General features: G+C 56.9%; 3 protein-coding genes across 7 annotated transcripts; 1 reads left to right on the top strand and 2 right to left on the bottom strand.

The window, feature by feature from the left end:
• The first annotated feature begins 1979 nt into the window (after positions 1-1979).
• Positions 1980-15683, top strand: MAN2C1 (mannosidase alpha class 2C member 1). 2 transcript variants are annotated; one of them, XM_075099909.1, is made up of 26 exons: positions 1980-2102; positions 2586-2711; positions 3623-3746; positions 4658-4728; positions 4973-5150; positions 5599-5788; positions 6270-6376; positions 6553-6663; positions 7049-7141; positions 7501-7617; positions 8373-8468; positions 8775-8920; positions 9381-9504; positions 9995-10116; positions 10875-10960; positions 11470-11640; positions 11924-12006; positions 12172-12266; positions 12391-12495; positions 12698-12854; positions 13199-13342; positions 13458-13567; positions 14163-14242; positions 14350-14495; positions 14888-14991; positions 15073-15683. In XM_075099909.1, the coding sequence occupies exons 1-26, from the start codon at positions 2011-2013 to the stop codon at positions 15188-15190; spliced, it is 3096 nt and encodes a 1031-aa protein (XP_074956010.1). In that variant the 5' UTR covers positions 1980-2010; the 3' UTR covers positions 15191-15683. The 2 variants fall into 2 exon arrangements, with proteins under 2 accessions (XP_074956010.1, XP_074956011.1); XM_075099910.1 differs by lacking the exon at positions 6553-6663.
• Positions 15684-15940: 257 nt separating this feature from the next.
• NEIL1 (nei like DNA glycosylase 1) lies at positions 15941-20555 on the bottom strand. The gene is made up of 9 exons (XM_075099915.1): positions 20015-20555; positions 19769-19888; positions 19523-19601; positions 18259-18358; positions 17972-18096; positions 17474-17501; positions 16893-16951; positions 16530-16731; positions 15941-16351 (listed from the first exon to the last, which is right to left on the bottom strand). The coding sequence occupies exons 1-9, from the start codon at positions 20434-20436 to the stop codon at positions 16332-16334; spliced, it is 1155 nt and encodes a 384-aa protein (XP_074956016.1). The 5' UTR covers positions 20437-20555; the 3' UTR covers positions 15941-16331.
• A 632-nt stretch (positions 20556-21187) lies between these two features.
• On the bottom strand, positions 21188-24268 carry COMMD4 (COMM domain containing 4). Of its 4 annotated transcripts, none has more exons than XR_012661652.1 (8): positions 23877-24268; positions 23537-23608; positions 23377-23442; positions 22296-22335; positions 22053-22172; positions 21733-21866; positions 21469-21645; positions 21188-21361 (listed from the first exon to the last, which is right to left on the bottom strand). XR_012661652.1 is itself a non-coding variant. In XM_075099913.1 (8 exons), exons 1-7 carry the CDS (start codon positions 24231-24233, stop codon positions 21492-21494), a joined length of 786 nt encoding a protein of 261 aa, XP_074956014.1. In that variant the 5' UTR covers positions 24234-24268; the 3' UTR covers positions 21188-21361; positions 21469-21491. The 4 variants fall into 4 exon arrangements, 3 of the variants coding, with proteins under 3 accessions (XP_074956014.1, XP_074956012.1, XP_074956015.1); XM_075099913.1 differs by having other exon boundaries at positions 21469-21532; positions 21724-21813; XM_075099911.1 differs by having other exon boundaries at positions 21733-21813.
• Positions 24269-25951: the final 1683 nt, after the last annotated feature.

Here is a 25951-nt window from a genome sequence, read left to right as displayed (position 1 = left end):
GAGAGGAAAAAGCAGAGGCAGCATGTGCATTTTGCGGTTAACCCGACTGAGGTATAAGCAGTCTGTTAAGATATAGAAATAGATATTATATAATTTTAAAGTTTTTTAATTTTTGTTTTTCCTGGTGGGTAATTTTTATCCACCTAGTCTTCCAGCTCCAAGGACCTTCACTTTTGGGAAGTGTTGCTGAGCTACTTAGCTAGGGTTGATTGTGCTGATGTATTTTTCCCTCTCAGTATTGGAGAAAACATCATCTGAAGTACCAAACCAGTATTTGACAGAGCTGCTCTGCATGTGTGCTTGTGTGCGGTGCGTGCGTGTGTGCAAGAGAAGGGCAAGAGTGGGGTGGGTCTTGGGTGCATTTCACTAGTGAAATCCACATATGGGATATATATTTTTTTAAGTATAGAAGTTTAGCGCTGGCAGATATTTAAAACACAGGGGAAGAGTCCGATTTTAAAAAAAAAAGTCATATGGGACTTCGTAAGTCACGACAGACACAACTGCACTGTCTCTCCTCCTCAAAGGAGGCAGCTTTCCTTGCACAAACCCATGCTGCCAGTCCTAAGCACCCAAAACAGCTTCTGTTCTCCCTGGCTGGGGAGCTGCGAGCAGGGCTTTGCCACTGGTAAAACCTCTCCCAGGGATATTTTTTTTTTTTTTTTTTTTTTTTTCTCCAAGATAGCAGGTTGTCTCCTCCCAGCACCAGAGCTCCCCTGCCTTCCACAGGCAGGGAGAGGCTGGGGAGCGGGTCCGGAGGGGGGACACTTGCCTCACTGGCCCTTCTGCAGCCAGGAGGGCCAGGGTGGAAGCGTGCAGCCCAGCGGGGCCACTACTCATTGGCAGCCAATGTACAGCAGGCCAGTCTTGAACGGGAGCCTCCTATGGAGAGAGGGAAAGAGAGGGAAGAGCCCAGCGGGGAATATTCACAGTTTTCCAGCAATAAGTTACCCATCCCATTTCTCCTCCTTTGCCATAACCAGGCAGGAAGGGGCTTTTGCATGTCCTCTTCCATTTCAAAGGTTTCATGCACACTTCCCCACTCTCTTATTTCTCCCGTATTTTTCCTGTTGTATGCTCAAGGTGATCTGGAAGCAAAAAATCTTGGGTGATTTAGACTTTTGACCAGCTTGGGAGTAACAGCTGCTGCTGCTGCTTGGTGGGTGTCTTGTCCCAGGAGTCTGTGCCTGCATGTCGTTGAGCGCACGGGGGGCTGGCGCGGAACCCCACGATATGCCGTGGGGAGACCTCTGCCTTCGGCAGCCGGCCACCGTCTCCATCTGACATCCCAGCTCTGCTCCCAGCCTGTACAATAGCAGAGGCTTGGGGTTTTTTTCCTTCTTTTTATTTGAACTTGCTTTTTGTATTCTGTAATGTGATCCTCAGCCCACAATCCATGTGATTTCTATACAAATGTTGTAAACTTGATTGTAGTGCAGTATTTCCATTAAAATATCGGGGCTAATCGTTGCGTTACAGATTCTTCCTTCCTGACCATACACAATGAAATTTTGGGGCGCTTCTGAGGGAAAAAGCAGAGGGTGAGAAGCAGATGCAGAATTGCTTAGGCTGAGGGACCGAGATGAGACTCACGCCTCCGCTCAGGTTCTGCCTCTGGTTTGCAATTAATTTACTAATCCGCGCGGTGTTTTGCGGCGGCTGGGGGCAGTAGCTGGCTGGTTTTCTCCCGAAAGCGGGAGGGGAGGCGGCAGAGCCGGTAACGCCGTCCTCGAGAGCGCGTTCCCAGACCCACGGGAGGACGGAGCCCGCAAGGCCGCTCCTCAGGGACGCGGCGGGGGCCCCGAGCCGGGGAAGCGTCCCAAGCCACCCGGGGGCTGCCCCGAGCCGGGCGGGAAGGTCGGGCGGCACGTGGCCGCCTGCCAGCACGCGTTACTGCTCAGCCCCGGGCCGCCGGCTCCACAGCGCTCCCGCCGCGCGCGCATGCGCCATCCCACTCCTCTCCCCCCACCCGTGCGCCGCGCATGCGCACAGCGCGCCGTTCCAACCATCATGGCCTCTCTGAGGCACCGGCGCACGGCGCTGGAGCGGGTCGAGAAGTTCCTCTCCAAGATTTACTTCACCGACTGCAACCTGTGGGGCAGGTGGGCGGCGGGGGCGGCCCCGCCACCTCACTGGGCCTTCCTCGGGGCGCTGGCAGTAGGCGGGGTGGGCCACACCGCGTCCGGGCCTCCTCCCTTCTGCGTGTGTGCGTACCCCAGCTCCGCCGCCGGCTCCCACCCGGGTCGCCGCCGGCCAGGGCTGCGGGCGTCGGGAGTCTCAGTGCACAAGCGCACACACACACAGCCTGACCAGCCTTGAGCTCTGCCTCAGGGTTCCGCTGGCGCAGTCGCTTTCTGCCCCCCGGCCCTCCTCGGCGGGGCGATGCTGCCGGAGGGCCCGCTCCAATAGTCCCCTTCAACGGGGCAAAATGTTACTCTGGAATTCGGTTAATACTGTGAGGGTATTAAGTGATAGCAGGGTGATACAGCCATGCTGGGAAAGCAGTGTGGTCCCTATACCCCCGCCCAAGCTGCTCCCTGCAGGACTGGCCTTATTAATCATGCCCCAGCCATCTCTGCCTGCAGGCTCTTCGCAGATCGCTGTGCGCCGGTGTCGCTCGCCTGCTTCCAGACCCCGCGGCGAATCCCGTATGATGAGGCCATCAGGCAGGAATTCAGACCGTCTAAAGTGGGAGACTCTTTCGGGCCCACGTGAGTAGCAGGTTTTGGTGGTACCTTGAAGACAGTGGGGCTGGAGCTTCAGTGTTACTTGTGTGTGTGAGTCCTCACGAGTTCTCAACGGCCAAGAAGTGAGATTATAGTTCTCCCTTCTGCATGCTTTAGGTAGAGAGTGAAGTTCATCAATCTTTTCTGCTGAGAGCTCGTGTTTGTAGTCTTGGTGTGGCCCTCATGCTTGCTTCTGTGTGGGATCTGTATGCTTTGTCAGGACTGGGAGAAGATTGGGGATTTTTTCCCTAGTAGTGGTCAAAGACATGATGCTACTGTCTGTTTCTCTGGAGTCCCAGAAGAGGCTGGGTTGGGGCTGGCACCACGGCATTTGTGTGCTGATTTCTGAGCTTCCTCACCTGCTGGGGCTGCCACACCTCCTTGCAGCCTGGGCATGAGCCTGCCCGACGGACTGAGGGCTACAATAAGAAGGGCCGCAGGTGCAGACATATTGATAAACTGCCCTGCCCCAGGCATAATTCAAGTCCTAGCACCCTCTGATTTCACTCTCTTCTGGATCGCTGTGGGGGGTGGAGGAACAGTTTTCCGGTCCCTGTCAGCCTGAAAGAGCATGTCACCCCACTCAGCTTGGAGTTTTACTTGCTGTCAAATCTCTAACCCTCAACAACACCTGACAGCAGTGGGTGCCATGACTTACAAGTTTCACTTGCTAAAAGAGCGACTGAGCTGCATGGGGAGCCACTTCTAGACTACACTGTGTCTGGGGGCGTAGGTTAAAGTAGGTCTGTATTGACAAGTAGCATTGTTACTCTCAAATCATATTGAACTTGTGTGCTGTCCCCACTCTGCTTTTTCCATGGAGGCTCTGATGAAGTGTGGTTTCTCCTGGGAGAAGGTCTCACAGTGGGCTGAAGGTGCTGCCTGCTCTCTTCCAGGTGGGAGACATGCTGGTTTAAGGTGGAGCTGAGCATCCCCTCAGCATGGGCAGGGCGGGAAGTGCACTTCATCTGGGAAAGCGATGGGGAGGGCATGGTGTGGCGAGATGCCCAACCTGTCCAGGTAAGGAGGCAAGAATGAGGGACATGCCAGCTGTGCCAGGCACTTTGCTATGTGCAGAGTTGTTATCTCCCGCACGCCTCTGCAATGGGGCAGTAGAAGAAGCCCCTTCCCATTTGTTATGCGCTCTTCAAAGCCTACATACGTTGAGGGGTGTAAAATAACACATGGACCAACAGGAGAGAACCAAGAATAATTGGAGGTCTACACAGAGTGGTCACGAAGGAAAACAGAAGGAACATGTCTCATTGTAGGGTTAGCCTCTGGTGGTAAACTCTGAGGCAGTAGGAGAGCTGTCTTTAAATAGAAAACCTGCAGTGCAGACAGGGGCAGTGTTTGTGAAGAGTGGGGTGGGAGGGAGGGCTATGCTCATGGTTTGCATGCTGTGCTGGTGGACCACAGAGGGTCTGTGGCTATTTCCAAAGTCCAACCCAGAAAGGCAAGCCTCCAGGTGGTGGGTTTTGAGTCTTTTTTCTAGCAGCTGCCCCCATCCAGGAATTAAAATTCTGGTCTGCAAACCAGTAACAGCTGAAAGTCCCCTGCCTAGGCATTAGCAAATCTGTCTTGGACGAAGGATAGGCAAGCACTGGGGCCTGAGATGTGTGTCTTCACTGCTGTCAAGAACAGTGGGACAGACTCTTGTCACACATGTCAACTTCAGTCCTGCTCTGGGGAGGTGGAATGGCTCAGGTGGCTTTTTGCAGCCTTACCTTGCTCTGTGGTGGTGTCCACGGGGTTTGTGTTACTGCTGGGGCAGCAGCAGTTTCTGTGCCAGTTGTTCTTGTGGGAAGCATTATCCCATGAGATGTGGGACCGGGCCCCTCTATCCAGCTGGATGTGTCTTGTCCTGCCCATCCAGCCCCCTGTAACAGACCACTGAAGATGCATGTTAAATGTGCTGTCTTCCTCTGCAGGGTTTGACTAAGGAAGGTGAGAAGACCAGCTACATCCTGACAAGCAGCCTGAAAGAGACGGAGCCCCACAGGTGGGTGGTCAGCCTGGCCAGAGCCCCAGGGAGCCCTGCACTGCTGGGGAGCTTGGCGTTGTCTGAAGCCAAGAGGCTGGGCTGAGACACCCCCGCCTGTGTCCGCATGCTCTGGGAAGTATCCAGTGATCAGGGGCTGTGTCTGTTGTTCAGTTTGGGCTGGACACATCCCAGGGGAGGGGAGTGGGCTTTCCTGGCCGATTGCTTGTTGTCTGTTCCCTGATGGTTTCCTTTTGCTGTCCAGTCTGACGCTGTACGTGGAGCTAGCCTGCAATGGCCTCTTTGGTGCCGGCAAGGGCAGTATGATCGCCCCTCCAGATCCTGACAGGAGATTCACCCTGAGCAAGGCTGAGCTGGTTGTCTTCAACAGGGATGTCTATGAACTGCTGGTGGATCTGGAAATACTGCTGGACATGGCCCAGGTCTGTGAGCTCATTCTCTTCCCTTCTATCATGCTTTTCACCTCCTTCTGCCATTCCGTGACCTGTCTCCTCCCTTCAGGAGGCCCTGGAGGAGCAAGTGTTTGCTCCTGCTGCTTTAGCACAACTGACATTGTCTAGAGTAGGAAAAAACTGAACAGAGAGAAGCCACAGGTGGTTTTTTTCATCCACTTTCTGTTCCAAGGCAGGATCTGTTAGACCAGAGCCTCCTGGGATGGGTGTGTGTAACCTGGCTTTAGAAGGCAAATGAGCAAAGACATAGGTTGTGTCTGCAAAGCAGGGACACCAGGCACCAATGGCGGAGTCAGGTGTTGGAAGGAGGTAGAGGGTTCTCTGTGGGGCAGGTGGCATCCGAGATGGTACAGAGAGCTTCTCAGAGCCAGAGAAAGTGCCGAGCTCTGAGTCAAGCTGTTATCACTCTCAAACCCAGCTCCTCGGGGAGGAAAACCAGAGGAGTTTCCAGGCACTGTATGCTGCCAACCAGATGGTCAACATGTGTGACGTTACGGACCCCTCCACCTTCCCTGCTGCCCGTGACCTGGCTGCGGCGATCTTCAGCCAGAGGAACGGCGAGAGCCAGCACACCATCCATGCTGTGGGTCACTGCCACATTGACTCTGGTGAGAGCAGCACAGCGCTCCCTCTCTGCTGACCTGGAGGCCAGGGTGTGCTGCTCAATGGGCAATATGGCTGCCCTTGGGCTCCAGGCACTGGGTGCTGTGCCCTGAGGGAAGGGAAAGGGACCTCTGTGCTGCCATATATCTGGTTTAGCACCAAGGCAGGGGAAAGTGTGTCTGGCTAGCTGTGCTGTTTGGAGCACTGATGGGGCTGCCACTGAGGGGTGAATTACAGACTATCTTCCACCTGTTGGACTTCACCCCTCAATTTCCAGTCCTGGAGGCGTTTCAGTCTTAACAGAAAGGCAGCAGGAGGAGTGGGAGCTGGAAGCCTCAGGCTGCATTCGTGTCAGGCACATAGTCAAAGGACAACATTTTGCTGTAGCATTTTCCCCAGCTGATCTGTGAAAGGCAGCACAGCCCCATTCCCAAAGGAACTTGTGCGAGTAATAGCCACAGAGGGGTCATGTTTCTGTCCCCGCAGCCTGGCTGTGGCCGTATGAGGAGACTATCCGTAAGTGCGCTCGGAGCTGGGTCACAGTGGTCCGTCTGATGGAGTGCAATCCGGAGCTCACCTTTGCCTGCTCCCAGGTGGGTGATCTCCCTCTGGGGAGCTCTCCTTCTGCTTGTGGTGCGTTGCTTCTCCAGCACGACTCAAAACAAGATGGGGGGTGGTGATTGGGAGTATCTTGTACAGTTGCAGAGAGGACAGAGATCGGTGTGGAGTGATGTGGTGGGAGCTGAGGCCGATCTCTGTGCTCTGGCAGGCGCAGCAGTTCGAGTGGGTACGGAGCTGGTACCCGGGGCTCTACACGCAGATTCAGGACTTTGTGGCAAAGGGGCAGTTCATTCCTGTTGGAGGCACCTGGGTGGAAATGGTGAGAAGCGCGGTGAGCCTGGCTCACCACATCCTCCCTGAACCACTCCTCTGTGGCTGGTCCTGACACTGGAGGGGGAGAGCAGGGCCTTTGCTGAGCCCGCCTGGTCAGTGGTGGTCTCTGGGCCCAGAGGACAGCAGCTGTCTGCAGTTTCTAGCCTAGCAAAAAGACCATCCCTCCCCCAAATTGTCTCGTTCCCTGAGAAGGACCTTCGGTCTGGGCTGGCTGAGCTCTGTTCCTCCCTTTGCCCTCTGCTGAGCTCTGTTCAGATCTTCCCCATGATTTGCCAGGTCAGGATGACAGTGGGTGGGAATGGGGCACTCACAAGACCCCCAGTTCCCTGGGGCCTGGCTTGCCACATAGACTCCCTGTGCTTTCCTCCCAGGACGGGAATCTGCCCAGCGGAGAGTCTATGGTGCGGCAGTTCCTCCAGGGACAGCGGTTCTTCCAGGAGCAGTTTGGCAGGATCTGCTCAGAGGTACTTGCTCTTTTCCAGCATGCCTTCCTTGCACACCATCTCCTTCCACCTCTTGCTACGTGTGAGGGTTTCTCTCTGGTTGTCCAGATACAGCGCCTTACATTGTCCTGCTTTTTGCAGCTAAAGCCACGATGAGTAAATATCTACTCACCCATGTATCATGCCATTAGCGCGGCCCCAGACCTTGGTTATATTGCTTATAGGTCCCTGGCAGGTATCTAGAATTGCTCCTTGTTTAGCTCATCTTTTGACCTCTCTGCAAGAAGGGCCGAGAGCCTGACTACCAAGAAACCCTCCACGATTTGTAGCCAGTGTGACTCATGTGTCTCTCCCTCTGCTGCTGTCACATCTGCTCCCAGTTCTGGCTGCCAGACACGTTTGGATACTCAGCCCAGCTGCCCCAGCTGATGCGTGGCTGTGGAATCAGGCGGTTCCTTACACAGAAGCTTAGCTGGAACCTGGTGAACACCTTCCCGGTGAGCTGTGCTTCCCTTCTTGCCAGGGGATGGACTTGCAGTTGCTGGAGTCTATCTGCAGAGCTGGACCTGTTGGTTCCACAGGTCAAGCCAATCCTTCAGCTCATCTGACACAGGCTTTTCTTCAAGACGACGTTAGTTTATGGTGGTAGCAATGTCCTGTCAGGCTTTAGGGGAGAGAGGGAGGACACGGTTAGAGATCCCAGCTAGGCCCCTGGCCTACAAATTCCTTCTGCTTCCAGATGGGAAGCTGTGAGCTGTGTGCAGGTCCAGCAGGCAGCAAACCCAGCCACTCCTCTGCTGTCCCCTGCCCTTTTGGCATTCCCCATCCTTGTGCAACTGTTTCCTTGCACTGATCTGTTGGGGGAATCCTGCAACCCCATGGAGAGAAAGTGAAGGCCCAGTTTGAATCCTCAAGGGACTCTGGAGTGCTTGTCCCCTGTGCACTTCCCTGGTGACAAAGGTGCTGGGCTTTGTGTGTTTGACAGGGCTTGTGAGGAAGCTTGGGCTTTTGGTGCACGAGGTCCATGCTGATGTGGTTGAAGTGTGGCCTCCACACGCACATTTGTATGGGAGATGAGTTTGGGAGCCTTGAAACACTGAGCTAAGGCTGAATTTATCTTTCTGGTACCACCATGACCAGAGGTGTCGATTTGGGAGCTCCTAGGAACAATAGGGCTGCGCTTTAGCATTTTGGCACTGGGGGCACAGGGGGCCTGTATGAGACACCACACGTTCCTTTGTCTCCCCTCCAGCATCACACCTTTTTCTGGGAAGGCATTGATGGTTCCCGAGTCCTGACCCATTTCCCTCCTGGTGACTCCTATGGGATGCAGGGGCGAGTGGAGGAGGTGAGTGAGGTTGCCAGACCTGCATGTGTAGTCCCTTGGGGCCAGAACTGAGGTTCCTAAGAGGTAGCACTGTCTGGGAAAGGAGTGGGATAGCTGGCAACATTGCTGGACAAAGAGTGTTGGGGTGCCTGGCAGTCAATTGCCTGTCTCTGAGATGTGTCCGTGCCTGATTTTGGCAGTTTGGGCTGGGGAAGAGGGGCAGGACTGGGCTTTGCACCCTAAAGGCTGACCTGGCTTTCTTGTGTGGAGCTGTGGGAGCTGGGGCTGGGTCCCAGGGGATTGCATCTGTCAAAAAAATCCCTCTAGATGCTGAAAACAGTGAAGAACAACAAGGACAAAGGACGTGTGAACCACAGCGCTCTCCTCTTTGGCTTTGGAGATGGAGGAGGGGGCCCCACGCAGAAGATGCTGGACAGGATGAAGAGAATGAATGACATAGATGGGTTGCCACGGTGAGAGGAGAGCTCCCTTCCTCTCTCCTTGCAGGAGCACTTGTTTTGAGCTGGGCCTGGCCTTCAGCAGTGTCAAAAGAAAGAGTCTGCGAAGGAGGGCAGGGAGCAAGCAGGGTGAGCAGAGAGCTCTCCATCATCAAGAGCTGTAAGAACAGGTATATGGGGCAGCCTTGGACCACTTGCAAGCCCTCAGTGGAGCCACAGGGCAAGTGGCCAGCACAGCAGCAGTACCTGTCAGTCAGTCCCTGCCTGGGGAATGTCCAGATCTCTGTGGCAGGCAGCAGGAGCAGTGTGGAGTGGGAGAGGTGTAGGACGAGGTTGAGTGGAACACTGTGTGTGGTTGTGTTGGGATTTCTGAGGCCTTGGTTGCAGGTCTGTCACTTTTCTGGTTGGGATGCATGGTTAGCCGTGTGACAGGCTTCTCCCTTGGCTCATCGCTGTTTGTACATCTCTCCCACAGGGTTCAGATCTCCACTCCTGACCAACTCTTTTCTGTCCTGGAGAAGGAGTCATCACGGCTGTGCACCTGGGTGGGAGAGCTCTTCCTCGAGCTGCACAACGGCACGTACACAACCCAGGCCCAGGTGACTGCGCGCATGGGATGGGGTCAGCGGTCTCCCCCACCCCCAGGCAAGGTGGCCATTCTCAGTTCTCTTCCCTACTGCTCAGGCAGCTCCAGGGCTCAGACGGTGCTCTTTCAGTCTCAACAGTGGGAGCCACCTTGTAGCCAGGACTCCAAAAGGCAGATCTATTGTCAGACTTTCTTCAAGGGGTGATAAGGAAGCCTGGGCACAGCAGGGCCGCCTTAGTCAACAGCTGCCATGTCCTTCACTTTAGCAGATAGTTGCAGAGCTTGGGTGAAGAGTTAGAAGAAGAGGAGGAAGGTGAGAACAGAGAGAGGGGAAGCTATGCCCTGTGCTGGGAGTTTGTTTGCTCTGTGGCAAAAAATGACTCACTGGTAGTGACAAACTCATGACACCTACGGATAATCAACCATCTTGCACTGGTGTGAGAGATACACTCCAAGCTACCAATTTCCTAAGCATCTTCCTCCTCTCCTCGCTTTGACATCAGATAAAGAAGGGGAATCGGGAATGTGAGCGAATACTCCATGACGTCGAAGTACTCAGCACCTTGGCTGTGGCGCAGGGCGGTGCGTTCAAGTATCCTGCCAGCCAGCTGCAGCGGCTGTGGAGGTGAGGGTGTATGGGAGCACTGGTGGTACCAGGGGAGGATGTGGTGAGGGCTGGTGACTTCAATGTGAGAGCTGGCTGCTCCCCATCACCTACAGCTCCTTGTCCCTGCCTGAGTCTGGGTAGAAATCCTTCCTATTAGTGCACCAAAATTAGCCTGGATCAGCGGGACTGCACTGGTGTGGGCAGTTATTGAGCAGCTCAGTGGGCTGGTGGTGAGAGGTGCTCACTTATCTCTCAGCCCCTTTCAGCTGGAGTGAGAAGGGTGACTGTTCCACTGCCTCTTGAATGAGTAGGTTATAGGGACCTTTGGCAGATTCAGTACTGCAGAGCTGTGTGTACACGACCCCTTCCATAAACCAATGAGGAACTGTTTCAGTGCTTTGCTTGATTCTCCTGTTGGAAGATAGCTCCAAAGCCTCACTACTCTGCTGGCTAGAAGCTTCATTTCCAACCTAAGCTTATTCCTCACCAGTTTTGACTTGTCTGAACTTGTACAACAATATATCTGGTAACCCCTGAGGAATAAAAAAGATAGCTCTTACTCCCCACAGTTGCAGTTTACTAAGATGACAGTTGACAGATCTCAGCATAAAGGTATTTAAAGGATGCTACAGAATAAATCCTTGTCTCTCTCTAGTGTTTGCCAATGAGGAAATAAGGAACAGTTAAATTTGTCCATCTTGCAAACAGGGCTTAATAAGCCAGAACAAATCCAATGTTCTCCCGTGCTTCCTCACCTGGTCTTTGTTCTGTTTCAGGTTATTACTGCTCAACCAGTTCCATGATGTTTTGCCAGGCAGCTGTATCCAGCTCGTGGTTGAGGATGCCCTGCAATACTACGCAGGTGAGCACGGAGTTTGGCTAGGAGGGCACTTATTAGTTGGAGCACCCTGGGTCCTGCCTGGTGGGGCTGCAGAGGTTTCAGTCCTGGACTGCCATGTGCTATGGGTTGAACATGTGCCGACAAGTGTCTGTAATAGTGCTAAATCAACAGGAAATTAGCAGGGAAGCCAAGGGATTAAAAAACATCCGGAGTTACTGACTTCTCTGCTTGCTGATAGTATGCCAGGATAGACCGCAGCAAAGGTTTGCTCCTGCCTGCAGTAGTTTTACTTCATTATAGCACCACAATTTTCCAGTTGAGCTGGCATAGCTCATTGTAATCTTGTAATAACAAAGCTAAGCATAATTATAAACTTTAATTACTTACTAACAGATAGTTTTTATTAATGATAATTACTAATTGTAGTTTGGAAGTAGCTAAAGTGTGTGTACATTGCACGGGAGCACCAGAAACTCTCTGATGTGAGAAATGGCCTGGTCGGATCCAACTCAGGCCTTTTTGTTGCTCAGAGATCCGCAGGGCTGGCGCTCAGCTGCAGGACGAAGCTGTGCAGTCCTTATGCAGGGAACTCCTGCGGCCCAAGGCAGGGAGCGCTGAGAGCACCCTCGTCTTGAACACTTTGCCCTGGGAACGGACCGAGGTGATCCTCAGGACTGGGCCAGCCGGAACAGAGACTTTAGGTATGTCTAACTCAGGGGTAACTCATGTGTCAGAATTTCTTACAGGGGCAGAGACAGCTAACAAAGAAATACTCTGCCTCTGCCTGACCTAGGGAGGGTTTACTGACTTGTCAGATTGCTCCTTGGGACTTTATCCCACTTCAGGTTGTCCCTGAACGATGGATGAAGAAGAGGAGGGTATGAAAGGAGGTGGTAGGTCTGACATGAGAGTAGCAGGGCAGCACAGTGTGACTTAGTGTTAGGTCTGGGGCTGATGTTGGAACAGAACCTCTTTGCTTTCCAGCTCTGGTGACAGTCCCCAGCATGGGCTATGCTATAGTGAGGGAGCCATATGTGCCCCCTCAGCCGGTGGCAGTGAGGAAACAGGTAAGCACAGCGGCCACGGTCCTCAGGTGGGTGTGCCCTGCATCAAATGTTGACTGGGGAGAAATCTAGGGAATCCAGCACACAGCAAGTCTGCACACTAGATTTGCAGCTGGGGCACTCAACTCCCGCAGGTCTGTGACATCTGTTTCTGTCCTTCCCCCCAAGGAGGATGGCTCCATTACCATGGAGAATGGGGTGATTGCAGTCTGCCTGGACATGATGGGGCGCCTGACCTCACTTCGGCTGGTGGGCTCCAAGAGGTATGTCTGTCACCCAGTTATTGGAGCCAGGCTTCTCAAACCTCTCTCAGGTCACCTTCTCACTGTACACCCTTCTCCAGTGCCAGCTCTTCCACTGCTGTTTCTCTGTTTTGCTTTGTTCCAGAGAGTCAGTCCCAGATGGCTGCTATGCCAACCAATTTGCACTCTTTGATGATGTTCCCCTGTACTGGGATGCCTGGGACGTGATGGATTATCATTTGGAAACCAGGTAGAGGAGCAGTGCATGCAGCACTTGGATTTTGACTTTGCTCTGAGGTTCTTGCCTCCCTGTCAGTCCTAGCTGTAACAAAAGCTGTTACAGGGCGTTCACTCTGAAGAAGTGAGCGCCTGCTGTGTGGGAGGCTGGACTGGGATTTGGGAACCTGGATCTGCCAGGCTGAGACCAGCTCTGCCTTTATCCCTTTCTCTAGGAAGCCAGTGACAATGCTGCTGAAGCCTCTGGAAATCACCCTGGCTGGGGGCTTGCGGGGAAGCACAAGCTTCTCTCTGCAGATTGGGAAGAGCAGCACCTTAACCCAGGAGATCATCCTGGATGCCACGTGTCCGTATCTCCGCTTCCTGACCCAGGTTTGGCCAGCAGCTGCCGTGTGATACAAACATCTGGGCCATCCAAGCAGGGCCTTGGGGAGCTGGGCCTCGCATCTGAATTACAATCCCCCTCCTGTTTTCTTCCCTGGAGGTTCCTGCTGCCTGTCCTCCTCTGCCTCAGGGGAAGGCAGCCTGAGGGTGGGGGTCTGGAGGGACAAGGGTGGAAGAAACACCCACCAGCTCATCTGTGTTCAGACTCTAGTGCGGTTTTATTGTACCTGGTCTGGCCTGGGCATGAGCTGGCTGCTGCACGCTGGGGAAGGATAAGCGCAGCCTCTGCCTGTCAGCACCCCGTGGTGATGTCCTTCTGCTACCACACTTAGGTTGAGTGGAAGGAAGCTCACAAGTTCCTGAAGGTGGAGTTCCCTGTGCAGGTCCGGAGCACAAACGCCACCTATGAGATCCAGTTTGGGCACCTGCAGCGGCCAACGCACTGGAACACGTCCTGGGACTGGGCTCGATTTGAGGTGAGAGAAAGGGTGGTCTGGTCCCAGGGCCGAGCTGCTCCTACCGTGGTGGGGCTGCTTTTGCTCCCAGGCAGTACCTCTGTGTGGTGAATATGCCCCTTGGTACCTCCTGCAGGTGTGGGCTCACAAGTGGCTGGATCTCTCCGAGCATGGCTTTGGAGTGGCACTGCTGAATGACTGCAAATATGGGGCATCGGCCCACGGGAATGTGCTCAGCCTCTCGCTGTGAGTAGGGTTGGGGTGAGAGTGGAGCTGCAGCAGTCACTTTGCCTTCTGAGGTGTCCCTTGGAAGTCAAGGCAACACCTGGTCCTAAATGATTATAGTTAATAAGGAAATAGCCTGGTATTAGTCTTAAGTGGCTGGCTGTTGTCTGAGAACTTTTGGCTGGCTTCATTACAATTAACTAAGATATGTATTTCCTACGAGTTATGCTCACAGATAATGCAGGATAGATCAGATCCACATTTTCACCAAGTAATTTTTCTTTTTCCAGCCAAAACATACCCCAGGAGGGGAGGTATAAGGAGAGGGAAGGAATGTTACAGATGCATACAAAGCTAAGAGACACTCCAAACTTCAGTTTGACTCCATCAGCCACAGGTTTCACAGGAAAAAAAACTTCAAATTTTTTAGCTTCTGGGACTGTCAGGGTCTGTTTGCTGTTGTCAGAAACAAGCAGCATGTTGGCTTCTACCTCAGGGCCTAGCCTTGAGGTAGTGGTGGGAGGCAGTTGTCCTGTCACAGGGCTCTTCTGGCTCTGCACTGGGTAACAGAGGGTGCTGCCAAGACACCGGTCTCTCTTACCCCTTGTTGCCTTAGGCTGAGAGCACCCAAGTCCCCTGATGCCACAGCAGACATCACGCACCACCAGTTCACCTATGCCGTGATGCCTCATCTGGGTGAGTGATGGGCAGAGGTGTGGGGACATGCAGGGCAGAAGATGCTCGGGTGAGCACATCTTGGCTGTGCATGTATAGAGGCTGGCTTAGAGGTTCTTGTGTTGCAGGTTCCTTCCAGGACGCCAGTGTGATCCAGTGTGCCTACAACTTGAATTTTCCCCTCCATGCAGTCCCAGTCAGCTCTGCCCAGTGCCTGGCCTGGAGCGCCTTTTCTGTCAGCTCACCTGCGGTCGTGCTGGAGACTGTCAAGCAGGCAAGTCCCCACAGCAGAAGCGGGGAGGGCAGACAGGTTAAGCTGTTGCTGCTAAGCGTGGCTTGCTCTTTCCCCCACATAGGGTGGCAGGTAGGCCCAGCTGAGTGGAAACAGGGATCCCTCTGGTTTGCATGCCCTGCTAGGTGAGGACAAGGAGCTCTCTCTGCCAGCCTGGGCAGGCACATGCACCAGGGATCACAGTAGTATCCGCATCCATGTGTGGGTACTGCAGCCTCAAATCATTAGCACTGCACTGCAGCAGGTCAGGAATGCATGTGCATGCAGGCAGAGCTGCTCGGTCGCAATCGCTCAGGTTGGGCTGCACCCTGAGGTGCAGAATAGGATGTGCCTGTCTCATGTGTCTGAACTCCCGTCTGCGCTGTCCCCCAAAGGCTGAGGACAGACCTGAAGCTGTGGTGGTTCGGCTGTACGAGGCGCATGGCAGCACAGTTGATGCCTGGCTCCAGACCTCCCTCCCCATTAAGGAGGCGATGCTGTAAGTCCGTGCTGGAGGGCTGGGCACCTGTGGGGATTGGAGGTCAGTTGCTTCAGCCTCACCTGCTGCTTTCTTCCTTAGCTGTGACCTCCTAGAGCAGCCAGCAGCACAGGGCTGCCTGCCACTGGAGCAGCAGGGTGTGAGACTTTCCTTCACACCCTTCCACCTGCTCTCCATCCTCTTGGTCTTGAGGCGGTGATGCTGGCATTGGACATCCTTGCTGATGCCACAGCATCAACACTGTGAGCTCAGATGGCAGCCTGAGGCTTCCCCGATCCCAAGAGCTGTGCAAGGAGGCGGTGGTTCCAGGGAAGGGCAGGGCCTCCCCCTTGCCCTCCCACCCAGCCATCAGAGAGCAGCGCTCGAGCACAACCATGTTCTTCAGGAAAGGAGGACAGTTGCACCCTGGCTAACCAGGGAAGGAGGGCCCAAGTGAGTTCCTAGCTAGCTGAAGCATGGGTAAGGTTGTGGGACAGGCTGGCTGGCCCCACACAGGCTCTGCTCCAGCCCCGGGTGGGTCTGGGGAGCAGCAGCTTTCCACAGTGGCTCCCAAGTTTCAGCCTTCATCTCATCCAGTCCCTCGCAGCAAGTGTAAAGACGCACTACAGTCATCCCCCTCTCCCTTCACCCGCCTCTTGCACTGTCCTTGCAGTAGGGGAACACAAGTAAACAAGAGAATTACATGAAAACAAGCTCCATCCTGTTCTCTTAACTTATTTCCAGGTAACTTAACTGATCTGCCTTCTCCCAGGGGCTCTGTTGTAGCTGCTGCTCTCTTAGTGTCCTCCTCAGCAGGATCTTGCTCCTGGGACTGGGGAGGCAGAGCTTACCTTTATTCTGGGGGAGCTGGGGGGGGTGAGGTGGAGGAGAATCCTGCTCCAGCCCAGGGAAGAGGCTGGGCATGGGGCGGGGTTGTTATTCTTGGCACAAAAAAAGGCCTGCACAGTAATTTCTACAAATATACTTTATTAGTCAGCTAAAAACAGTGATCCAGGCACAGCCAGAAAGGGAAGAGGGGAAGGAAGAGGGGATCCACTTTTAGGCAGAGGGAAGGGTCAGAGTCCAGCACAATGTGCAGGCCTTGGCCCTTATCCCCCTCAAATGCCTGGGGACAGCAGGAGGATGCTGGATAAATCAGCCCTATCACCAAGCCCAGCTTCTCCTTCCCACACTGGCAGGATGCAGCGGTAGCAAGTGGGTGTGAGCTCAGGTACCAAGCAGACCCCATTTCTCCCAGCACTAATGCAGGCCCTTGGCCAGGCCCTCCCTGAGCTCCTGTGGCTGTTAAAATGCCCCCTGGGGGGAGAAATGGCCCTTGGGGGGAGGGTGGTGTGCCGCACTCACACATCCAGGGCTGCATCTGGAAAGTGGAGAGGGAAATGAGAAGTCAGAGGGTGACAGGGTGCCTGGTTCTGCCCCGTGAAGCCCCGCTGGCTCCTCTGCTGCCCTTTGGCACCCCCTCAGTCCCTCTGACACGAGGGAGGGCTCCCACAGCCCCTGCCTGCATGTTTGAAAGCTGCTGGGACTGCCAGCCTCACCTTTGCCCCTGCGTGCAGATGTCCGGTGGCTTCTTTTGGCTTTGACCAGCACCTCAGTCTCGGGCAAGGCTGGAGCAGTGGTCACTTTCCTCCTCCCGCGAGCCCGTCCCTTCCTCGGCCTGTCAGCCGCCGCCTCCTCCTCAGCTGACTTTGGGGGTTTCACTGCAGCCCTGCGGCGCCGTTTTGAGGCACGCATGGTGACCTGGGTGGAGAGCAGAGCCAGAGCTTAGCAACTTGGACCGCCAGCTGATGAGAAGCTCCAGGTAGAAGCCCCACCGTGAGGTTTGGGAGCAGCCTGAGCATGACACAGGGAACAGGGCAGCTGCTAGACCCAGCAGGAGCCACAACCACAAAGCTTCTTACCCTGGGGGTCTCAGCCTCGGGATCCGCCTTCAGCCGAGCACACTTGCGGGAGGTCTTCCCTGCACAAGAAGACATGCCCAGGTTAGGGAGGGTAAGAACGAGATAGGGCAGAGAGCACCTGTGCCTTGGGAGACAGGCACAGGGACCCTTCAGGGATGCTGTCCTGGGTGATGTGTGAGCAGAGCTGCAGTGGCTGAGGTGGGGAACTGGCAGGAAGGGCTCGAGGGGGCTCCTCTCCCCTTCCACCAGATTCCCTTCCCTGCAAAAACATTCCTCAGTTCAGGCTCGCAGCCCCAGGGAGAGCACACCCTCCTGCTCCCAGCCTGGCAGGTGAGGATTGGCGACATAGGTGCTGGCCTGGAAAAGCACCCTGCAGGTGCAAAGGCTGTACCCAGGCATGTGGGTGTGCTGGTAGGAAGCCTTGGGCGCAGCAGGCTCCGTCCCCCCAGTGCCACCAGCTGTCATGGGCCCATCAGCACCCCAGGGAGAGGAGCTTTGCTTCTGCCTTTGCCCCAGGCTTCCCAGGCTCCTGCCCTCCCAGAACAAGAGCAGGTCCTGTGGGGAGGAGAGCAGACACTCACCTTTAGGAGCCATGGGGCCAGGCTCTCCCTGCAAGGAAGGCAACAGAGCGTTGACTGGGGTGCATTTATTCTGCAGGTAGCAGCAGCAGAATCCATGCCCCCTTCTCTACCCTGCAGCTAAGACAGTGAGAGGGGAACAGCCACATTTCCCCAGGAAGGTGGTGCAGCTGGACTTGCTCTGCCTGCCCTGCGCCTCAGGGACTCTCCCGTCAGCCCCCTGCTCCTTCTGCAAGGCCCCACCATGGCGCCTCACGGTGCCAGACCACCCAAGTCCCCCATTCCCGCAATCGGTCCCTCTGCTCCAGACTGCCTGCCATCCCTTGGCATGCAGGGTCGTTGTGACCTCCACCTCTAGCAGTCACAGCAGCCTGTCAGAGAGGGAGACCCCCAGTGACACAGCAAAATGCTGGGGGTGCTCGGAGAGCAAAAAATGGGCTGCTGTCCCCTCGTGGGAGTGGTTGGGGGGCACCCACCCCCCGACAGCAACCTGACTCCTACCTGGAACCATATGGTCCTGCCATTGCGGTCACGCAGGGAGCTCATGCCAGGCACCAAGTAACACTGCAGCCAGTTCTTGAAAGCAGCGTAGTTATCTGAGTGATCTGGGTCCAGGAGATTTTTCTCTGGGAAGGAGGAGAGGGGAAGGACAGAAGTAGAGAGGAAGCAGTAACTGTAGTGATGGGGTGCCCTCCCAAGCCTCCTGCTGCTGCTAGGAATGCAAAGCCCAGGCCTCCTCGCCAGCTCCAGCTGTCCGTGTTACCTGGCTCCCTGCCCTGTCGCCTCACCTGCTGCGATGACCTCCATGGGCACAGTGTGGCACAGCTCCAGGAGATCCGGGTTATCCCGCATCAGCTTCAGCTTCTTGCTCAGAGTGAGGGAATGATTCTGCAGGGGTGGAGAAGGGGAGGGACGTCACCTGCCAGCCACTCCAGCCTTGTCAGGATCTCTCCTCCTCAATGCCAGCCAAATTCCCCATTTCCTTTTGCCCTCCTGAGGACGAGCTGCCATACTCCCCACCACCTGCCAGCCCTGAGCTCACCCCGCTGTAGGCTTCAAACTGCACATTACCACATTCCCCATGGCTACAAAGGCATGAAAGAGGGCTAGCGCACAGGGACACCAGCAGTCTGTAAAAACAGCCCTCACATCACACGTTTTGTTTTCAGCCTCCTTTAAAATAGCCACCTCCTCTTCCCCAAGGCCACGAGCTCAGCTGTGGGCTCTACTGCAGCCTTCCCCAGGGATTTTAAGCTTGCAAGGTGCTTGTTTCCCTCGACCCTTCCTCTTCACCCACCCCAAATATAGCCAGAGACTTCCTGATGGCAGAAGCTGGGTGGCACCAGCGCAGCGTGCAGGCACGTGCCGGGGGAGCTGTTGCAGCTCGTCAGCCAGCCACGTGTGAATGAATGCCGCACATGTGAGGTTACGGAACTCCTGTGCCCCGTTTGCCGCTCCGTTGGAGGGGTGGACAGGCTCAGACACGGGTTTTTATGGCAAAGGACAGTAACATGCTTGAGGAAGAAGATCCTGTGCAGCAAGCATTATAGTTGTGAAGGGAAAATGCCTGTGGTCATGTTGGCAGAGACTCAGAGCAGCAACTACTTCCCAGCAGCGGTGGGGGCAGAGGCTGCGCGAGCTCTGCGAGGGCATCGTGATAACGTTCTGCCCCATCAGAGCGAGGAACCAAACACGAACTGAAACTGGCCCTGGACCCTGGGCTGGAACAAGCACAAAACAGCAGACCTGAACCAGAGCTTCGTGGCCAGCTAAGCCCAAAGCAGAGCCTGAGCAAGGCAGCCAGCTGAGCCCATACTGGGGGCTGGAAGCAAACTTGAAGCACCTCCACTGCTGCTGAGCACAAACCTGAATCAGGAATGCTTCTCAGCACAGTCCAGCTCCCTGCATGGGAGGGGAGAAGCTCCCTGGACCCCAGGGTGATGCTGAGATGTCCTGCAGGGCCACAGGCAAACAAACCCGTGTTATGGCATTTTGGGTTTCCCTGGAAGCCTGCTCCTTTCTGAGCCTGTGAAAGCACCAGGTATTCCCCACCTTCATCCTCCTGGCCTGCTCCTGATCCTTCAGGGCCTCCAGCACGGTCCGAGCCTTTTCGAAGGGTGGGATCTTCAACCTGAGAGAGCCCATCTGTTACGCACAAGCCTGAACTCTCACTTCTGGCACTTGCCTGTGTCTGCCAGGCGAGGAGGCCCAGCCCGCTTTGCCGAGGAGCTGTCAAGCTCTGGCAAACTTGGAGACCAAACCTCCCCATCAGATCAGTGGGCGCTCAACCCACCTTACCTGTACAGGATCTCAGCACGGAGGTAATTCCCAATTCCGTTGAAAAACTTCTGGTTTAAGAGGGCCTCGCAGATGGGCTTGTCAAAAGCTTTGTCATCCAGGTTCTTCAGCACGTTCTCCCTGCAACAGAGCGCGGGGCATCAGGTGGGTTCATGGTTTTCTGCCGTACAGTAAAAGCAGCCAAAACAAAGTGGGGGGTGCCTTCCCGCAGGCCAGGCCGTGGCCCGGGGGTGGTGGGACGCTCACCTGAAGGCCTGGTACTCGGAGAGGACGCAGGGCCCGCGGCCGAGCTGCCAGGTGTCCCCCAGCCGCCACGAGCCAAAGCGGCGGGCGTCGATGAAGCAGAGGGCGCGCGGCGGGCTCTCGCGGGTGTGGAACCGGAGGTGGGCATGGCGGGGGAGCTGGGCGGTGGGGCACAGCCGGAACGAGCCCGACATACCGAAGCGGAAGACGAGGTCCAGCGGGGCGGCGGCGGGGGCGAGCGGGGCCAGCGTCAGCCGCAGCTCCTTGCCCCGGGAGGCGGCCGAGATGCGGTAGGCCTCGCTGGAGAAGGGCACCTCCGGGCCTCTGCCCACTGCCGAGCGCTCCACGCCGCCCGCGAACACCACCCCGCCGCACGCCTCGTTGATGTACCGCCCGGCCAGGTGCAGCTCCGGGCACTCGGGCATCGCTCCGGTACCGCAGAGCCCGGCCCGGCCGCCGCCGCCGCCGCCCGGGACACGCCTCCGCCCCGCCTCCCCGAGAACTAGGGCGGGACACGGCCCGGCCTCCTCCCCCTTAGCGTTATTGGAGCTACCCCGGGGACAGCAGTGCTGTAAATAACTAAAGGGTTAAACTTGCAGCTCGAGCCATTATTAACCTAAATCCACAGTCCGCTCCGCGAGCCGACCTGTGAAAGGAATTCACGGCTCGCGAGCCGAGAAACTTCAAGGACCGGTAACAGAAAGAGACATTCTCCCGCCGGGAAGACGGAGGGACGCCACAGCCGTGAAACCAGGGAGTCACAGCAACTGGGGGAAGGGTAATCCCGGCGGGGGGAAGATCACGACCACCGACTCGATTGCGGGACGAAAACACTAACCCCCACCCCCACCCCCCCCCTTGAGCTTTAAATTTAAGCGGAGAGGACACAGACCAATAGAAGAAGAGGTTGCTCAGTCAGGGCAATGATTATGTATTAGATAGGCGTGGTGTGTTAACTTTAATGTATAAATGTCAAAAATGAACTCCAGTAGGTGTGCAGGCTACGCACAAAGATTCCCCCACGTATCCGGCGCTGAATAAAGTAATGCCTGCTCCTTAACATACCCAGTGGTTAAGGAGTTTTATTCCTGGGTTTTGGTGACAGGTGTGCACATTAGGCAGAAGGAGCCCCCGTGCATCCAGTGCCGAGTAAAGAGTCTGCTGCTTATTACTACATTGGTGTCAAGAGGTTTATTCCCGATTTCGGTGACAGCCTCAGTGCCGGGGGCTTAGCAGGAGGGCAAGGAATGCCGCCCCCAGCCTCTCCCACCAGCTCCTGCCATCCCGCCTCGATGCTTCTCCCAGCTCCTCAGAGAAGGGTGTTCATCAGGGCCTGGGCCTGCTTCAGCTCTGAGGAGAGAGGGAGGCGGTGGTGGGGGAGCCGCCCAGGCCACAGCTGTCCCCCCTCACCAACTGCATGGCGAGGGGTCCCTCCCGCCACCCCTCTCCGGCCTCACCTGCCAGCAGCACCCGGAACTTGTCAGCTGAGATGGCAATGGGGACAGCCGCCATCCCCCCACGCTCCCCGTCCCGCAGGTTGAAGACCAGGTGCACGAGGGGCTCGTTGACCTCCCGCAGCTCACTGGAGCTGAGGGTGTAATCCACCCGCCAGCGCACCGAGCCCAGCTGGCTCACTAGGGTGGGTGGGCAGTGTCAGCACCCCGGTACACTCTGGTGAGGTGACCGACCCTGACCCCCAAACCACCCAATACTGCACTCACATCTCAGGCTGCAGGCCCTGAGGCTGTCCTGGAGGGAGCTCTGCTTCTCCTCGTAGGACCGGCACAACCCGCTGGCATGTTCTGCCCAGGGGGGAGAGGCAAGAGGAGAAAACCACCCACTCACGCTGGCTCCACTGTGGACAAACCCCAGAGGAGCCCCCAGAGATGGACAGCGTGGCAGGGAGGTGACGGGGGACAACACGGCTGCCATGCCACGCTGGATCCAGGTGTGAAGAGGGCAGCGCTGGGGGCTGCCAGCTCAGCCCTGGCACATCCTACCAGTTCCAGCCTGCAGTGATGCCCTGACCGTCCCGCCTTACCCTTGGGCAGTCCCAGCTGCTGCAGCTCACTCGACAGGGACTCGCTGTCCACGTTGTGCTTGGCGGCGCTGGAGAGGATGAAGCTGAGGACAGCAATGGTTGCCTTCACGTCCCCTGACTCTGCAGGTAGGATGGAAGGTTAGCTCCGCCACCTCGGCAAGGCATCCCCTGCCAGGTCGCTGCCCGTTCTGGAGCGTTGCTCCCTGGTGGGACCCCAGTCAGGGCTGGGGCAGCAGTGCTCACCTAGCTTGGCATCTGAGGTCAGCTTCAGGATCTTCTCATACTGTGGGAGAGCAGAGCATGGGACTGTCACGGGAAACACCATGTGCTGTGCTGCTGCCTGACATGTTCCCTACTGACATTAATGCTAATAACTCTCACCTTAGCAGTAATACTACTAATACTTGACATCTATGTAATTACTGCTAGTGTTGACAGCGTTCTTAGAATCACAGAATGGTTTGGGTTGGAAAGGACCTTTAGAGACCATCTAGTCCAACCCCCCTGCAGTGAGCAGGGACATCTTCAACTAGATCAGGTTGCTCAGAGCCCTGTCCAACCTGGCCTTGAATGTTTCCAGGGATGGTGCATTTATCACCTCTCTGGGCAACCTGTTCCAGTGTTTCATCACCCTCATTGTAAAAAATGTCTTCCTCATATCCAGTCTAAACCTACCCTCCTTTAGTTTAAAACCATTGTCCTTGTTCTGTCACAACAGGCCTTGCTAAAGAGGTTGCCCCCATCCTTCCTATGGTCCCCCTTTAAGTGCTGGAAGGGTGCAATAAAGTCTCCCCGCAGCCTTCTCTTCTCCAGGCTGAAAAACCCCAACTCTCTCAGCCTGTCCTTGTAGTCCTGTGCTCCAGCCCTCAGATCATTTTTGTGGCCCTCCTCTGGACCCGCTCCAACAGGTCCATGTCATCCTTGTGCTGAGGGCACCAGAGCTGGATGCAGCACTCTAGGTGGGGTCTCACCAGAGCAGAGCAGAGGGGCAGGATCACCTCCCTCGACCTGCTGGCCACGCTTCTTTTGATGCAGCCCAGGACACTGTTGGTCTTCTGGGCTGCAAGAGCACATTGTTGGCTCATGTCCAGCTTTTCACCCACCAGTGCCCCCAAATCCTTCTTGGCAGGGCTGCTCTCAATCCCTCCATCCCCCAGCCTGTATTGATACCAGGGGGTGCCCCCACCCAGGTGCAGGACTTATTCTTAATGCTAAGGCTGGCATTAAGAATAAATAGTTAAGTCAGTGTTGTTGCTGATTAGGCAGCTGTAGCGTTGTGACACCCCGCCTCCATCAGGGTAACCCCCGAGGGGGTCCCGCTCACCTCGATGGCATCCCCCAGCAGGTCCCGCAGCACCTGGGCGCAGATCAGCTTCAGCTTCACCGAGGACTGCGTGGGTGAGAAGGAGGGTGAGCGGGGCGCCGGGGCGGGGGGGGGGACGACCCCGGGGGGGCCCAGGAGAGGGGGCGCGCGGGCACTTAACGATTTTGGCCAGGGTGCTGATCTCGGCCAGGACCCAGTCGGGGCAATCCAGGTCCCCGCAGAAGCGGAACCGCTGCGGGGGAAAAAGGCGGTCAGACCCCGCCGCGCCCCCCCCGCCCCCGCCCCGCAGTCCCTCCCCGCCACCCCCCGCCCCACCATGTCGCCGCCAGTCCCCGGTACCGCCGCGGATCCCGCCTCCGCGACCCGGAACCGCTCCCGGGCGAGCGGGAGGGCGCTGCGGCCGCCCCGCCCCTCCCCGCCTCCGGATGCCCGTGGGGGACTCCCACGAGGGGTGCTGCGGCGGGGCGGGAGCGAGGGCCGGGGCCCCGGAACCGTGGCACCGGGAGTGCTGCCCGGCTGGGGGTTGGGGCCGAGGGTCTCGGGGACAGCCGGTGCCCCGCGGGAGGGGCCTCCTCGCCCCGCCCATTTAAGCCCCGCCGTCGCAGCCGTTCCGGGCGCGGCCCCGGCTCCCCCCGCCCCGCCCCTTCCTTCCCCTGACCCCGGCGGCTCCGCTCCCCGCCCGCCCCCAGCCCAGGCAGCCCGCGGCGGAGGTGCCGCCGGGCCCCTGCTCCCCCTGGGGCCGCCGTTCCCGTCCGTCCACTCCCGCGGGGAGCAGCCCTGGGGCGGGGGCGGGGGCCGGGGCCAGGAGCAGGGCAAGGAGCGGGCTCGGCGGGGCCAATCCCGGCCCGCCCCTTCATTCCGCCCCCGCCGAGCCCAATCCCGGCCCTTCTTTTCAATCCGGCCCCGCTGCTGCCGCTCCGGCGCCCGTCCCCTGCCGTCCCCCGGCTCCGCCACGGCCCCGCTCCTGGAGAACTCCCGGCCCGGGCCGGCCCGGCGGCGCGGGGTCCTCGCGAGATCAGGCCTTTCCCGACTTTGGGGAGGGGCTCGTAGGGGAACCGGGAGCGGCCTCGCTGCGGAGGCCCCGCCCGCTGCCCTCGGCAGGGCCACAGCAGTGGCGGGAGCAGGGCGGCGACCCCCTCCAAGCTCGCGGGACCGGAGGCGGCGGGGGGCGGTGGGGAGGCGGGGCCGCATTGAAAACGCGGGCCGGGATTGGGGGGGCGGAGGCAGGCAGGACCGGCTGCTTGGGCCGGATTGGGCCCGGCGGAGATGGGCGGGTCAGGGGGTCAGGATTGGCGGGTCTGCGAGCTGCCTCGGGCCGGGATTGGCGGGGCGGGGCGGGGCGGAGGCTATAGGGGGCGTGGGCGGGGGGTGGTGGGAGTGCTGCGGCGGGTTACGTTGGGCGGGGCCCCACGGTGGGTCCGGCCGGGAGTGATAATGTAACCTAATAATAGCAACAGTCCTCTTATTTCACTGTGTTCTCACGACCCTCCCGTGTAACACCAGCCCGAGACAACAACGCGCACCCTGCGTTATTCAGTGGAGGCTCTGCTCAGGGCGATATCGGGACGGGGTGACAGCTCATTGTGACAAAGGAGTGATGACAGGGATTGATTTACAGCCTTGTCAACAGCTCCGGCGCTGCCGTGAGCGCCAGGAGCAGCTTTCGCCCACGGCAGCAGGAAGATGCGGAGCTTGCGCTGGAGCTGAAATAAAAGATTGTGGAGCTGGGGCTGGGCTGAGGGGAAATAAATGCTGTGAGGCTGGAGCTGAAACAAATGCTGTAGGGCTGTGGCTGAAATACCAACCGTGGGCCGGGAGCTGAATGTGGAGCTGGAGCTGAAATACAGACCCTGGGGCTGGGCTGAAATACCGACCATGGGCTGGAGCTGGAGATAAATACAGGCAGTGTGGCTGAGGCTGAAAGGATGCGGAGCTGGAGGGGAAATAAATGCTGTAGTGCTGGACGAGGGGCTGAAACATCCCAGAGCTGGAGCCGAAATACAACCCCTGGCGCTGGGGCCGGGCTGAAATGCTGCCCGGAGGGCTACAGGAAACACTCTGAGGCAGGAGCTGAAACCATGCAGGCCTGGAGCCCAACTAGTGAACTGAACATGAGCCAGCAGCGTGCCCAGGTGGCCGAGAAGGCCAACACCATCCAGGCTTGTATCAGGAACAGTGTGGCCAGCAGGAGCAGGTCAGTGATCGTGCCCCTGTACTCAGCACTGGCGAGGCCACACCTTGAATGTTGTGTTCAGTTTTGGGTCCCTCAGTACAAGAAGGACATTGAGTTGCTGGAGCGCATCCAGGGAAGGGCAACAAAGCTAGTGAAGGGTCTGGAAAGCAGGTCTTATGGGGTGAGGTTGAGGGAACTGGGGTGGTTTAGTCTGGAGAAGAGGAGGCTGAGGGGAGACCTTATCACTCTCTACAACTACCTGAAAGGAGGCTGTAGCGAGGTGGGTGTTGGTCTCTTCTCCCAGGTTACTAGCGATAGAATGAGAGGAAACAACTTCAAGCTGCATCAGGGGAGGTTTAGATTGGATATTAGGAAAAATTTCTTTACTAAAAGAGCAGTCAG

This window comes from Phalacrocorax aristotelis, chromosome 7, assembly GCF_949628215.1.
Source record: "Phalacrocorax aristotelis chromosome 7, bGulAri2.1, whole genome shotgun sequence".
Classification (NCBI taxonomy): Eukaryota; Metazoa; Chordata; class Aves; order Suliformes; family Phalacrocoracidae; genus Phalacrocorax; species Phalacrocorax aristotelis.
Note: the sequence above shows the minus strand (reverse complement) of the source record. Positions and strands in the feature narration are given on the sequence as shown.

Excerpts from the sequence above, each read along its gene's own strand:
- MAN2C1 (XM_075099909.1), top strand. The coding sequence starts at position 2,011 with ATGGCCTCTCTGAGGCACCGGCGCACGGCGCTGGAGCGGGTCGAGAAG. Across the intron at positions 3,747-4,657 it reads GAGATGCCCAACCTGTCCAG|GGTTTGACTAAGGAAGGTGA; the intron begins GTAAGGAGGCAA and ends CTTCCTCTGCAG. Across the intron at positions 4,729-4,972 it reads AAAGAGACGGAGCCCCACAG|TCTGACGCTGTACGTGGAGC; the intron begins GTGGGTGGTCAG and ends TTTGCTGTCCAG.
- NEIL1 (XM_075099915.1), bottom strand. The coding sequence starts at position 20,436 with ATGCCCGAGTGCCCGGAGCTGCACCTGGCCGGGCGGTACATCAACGAG. Across the intron at positions 18,097-18,258 it reads CATGGAGGTCATCGCAGCAG|AGAAAAATCTCCTGGACCCA; the intron begins GTGAGGCGACAG and ends CCTCCTTCCCAG. Across the intron at positions 16,952-17,473 it reads TGGCCCCATGGCTCCTAAAG|GGAAGACCTCCCGCAAGTGT; the intron begins GTGAGTGTCTGC and ends CTTCTTGTGCAG.
- COMMD4 (XM_075099911.1), bottom strand. The coding sequence starts at position 24,233 with ATGAAGGGGCGGGCCGGGATTGGCCCCGCCGAGCCCGCTCCTTGCCCT. Across the intron at positions 22,336-23,376 it reads TGCTGGGGGATGCCATCGAG|TATGAGAAGATCCTGAAGCT; the intron begins GTGAGCGGGACC and ends GCTCTCCCACAG. Across the intron at positions 21,646-21,732 it reads CAGGGCCTGCAGCCTGAGAT|TGAGCCAGCTGGGCTCGGTG; the intron begins GTGAGTGCAGTA and ends CACCCACCCTAG.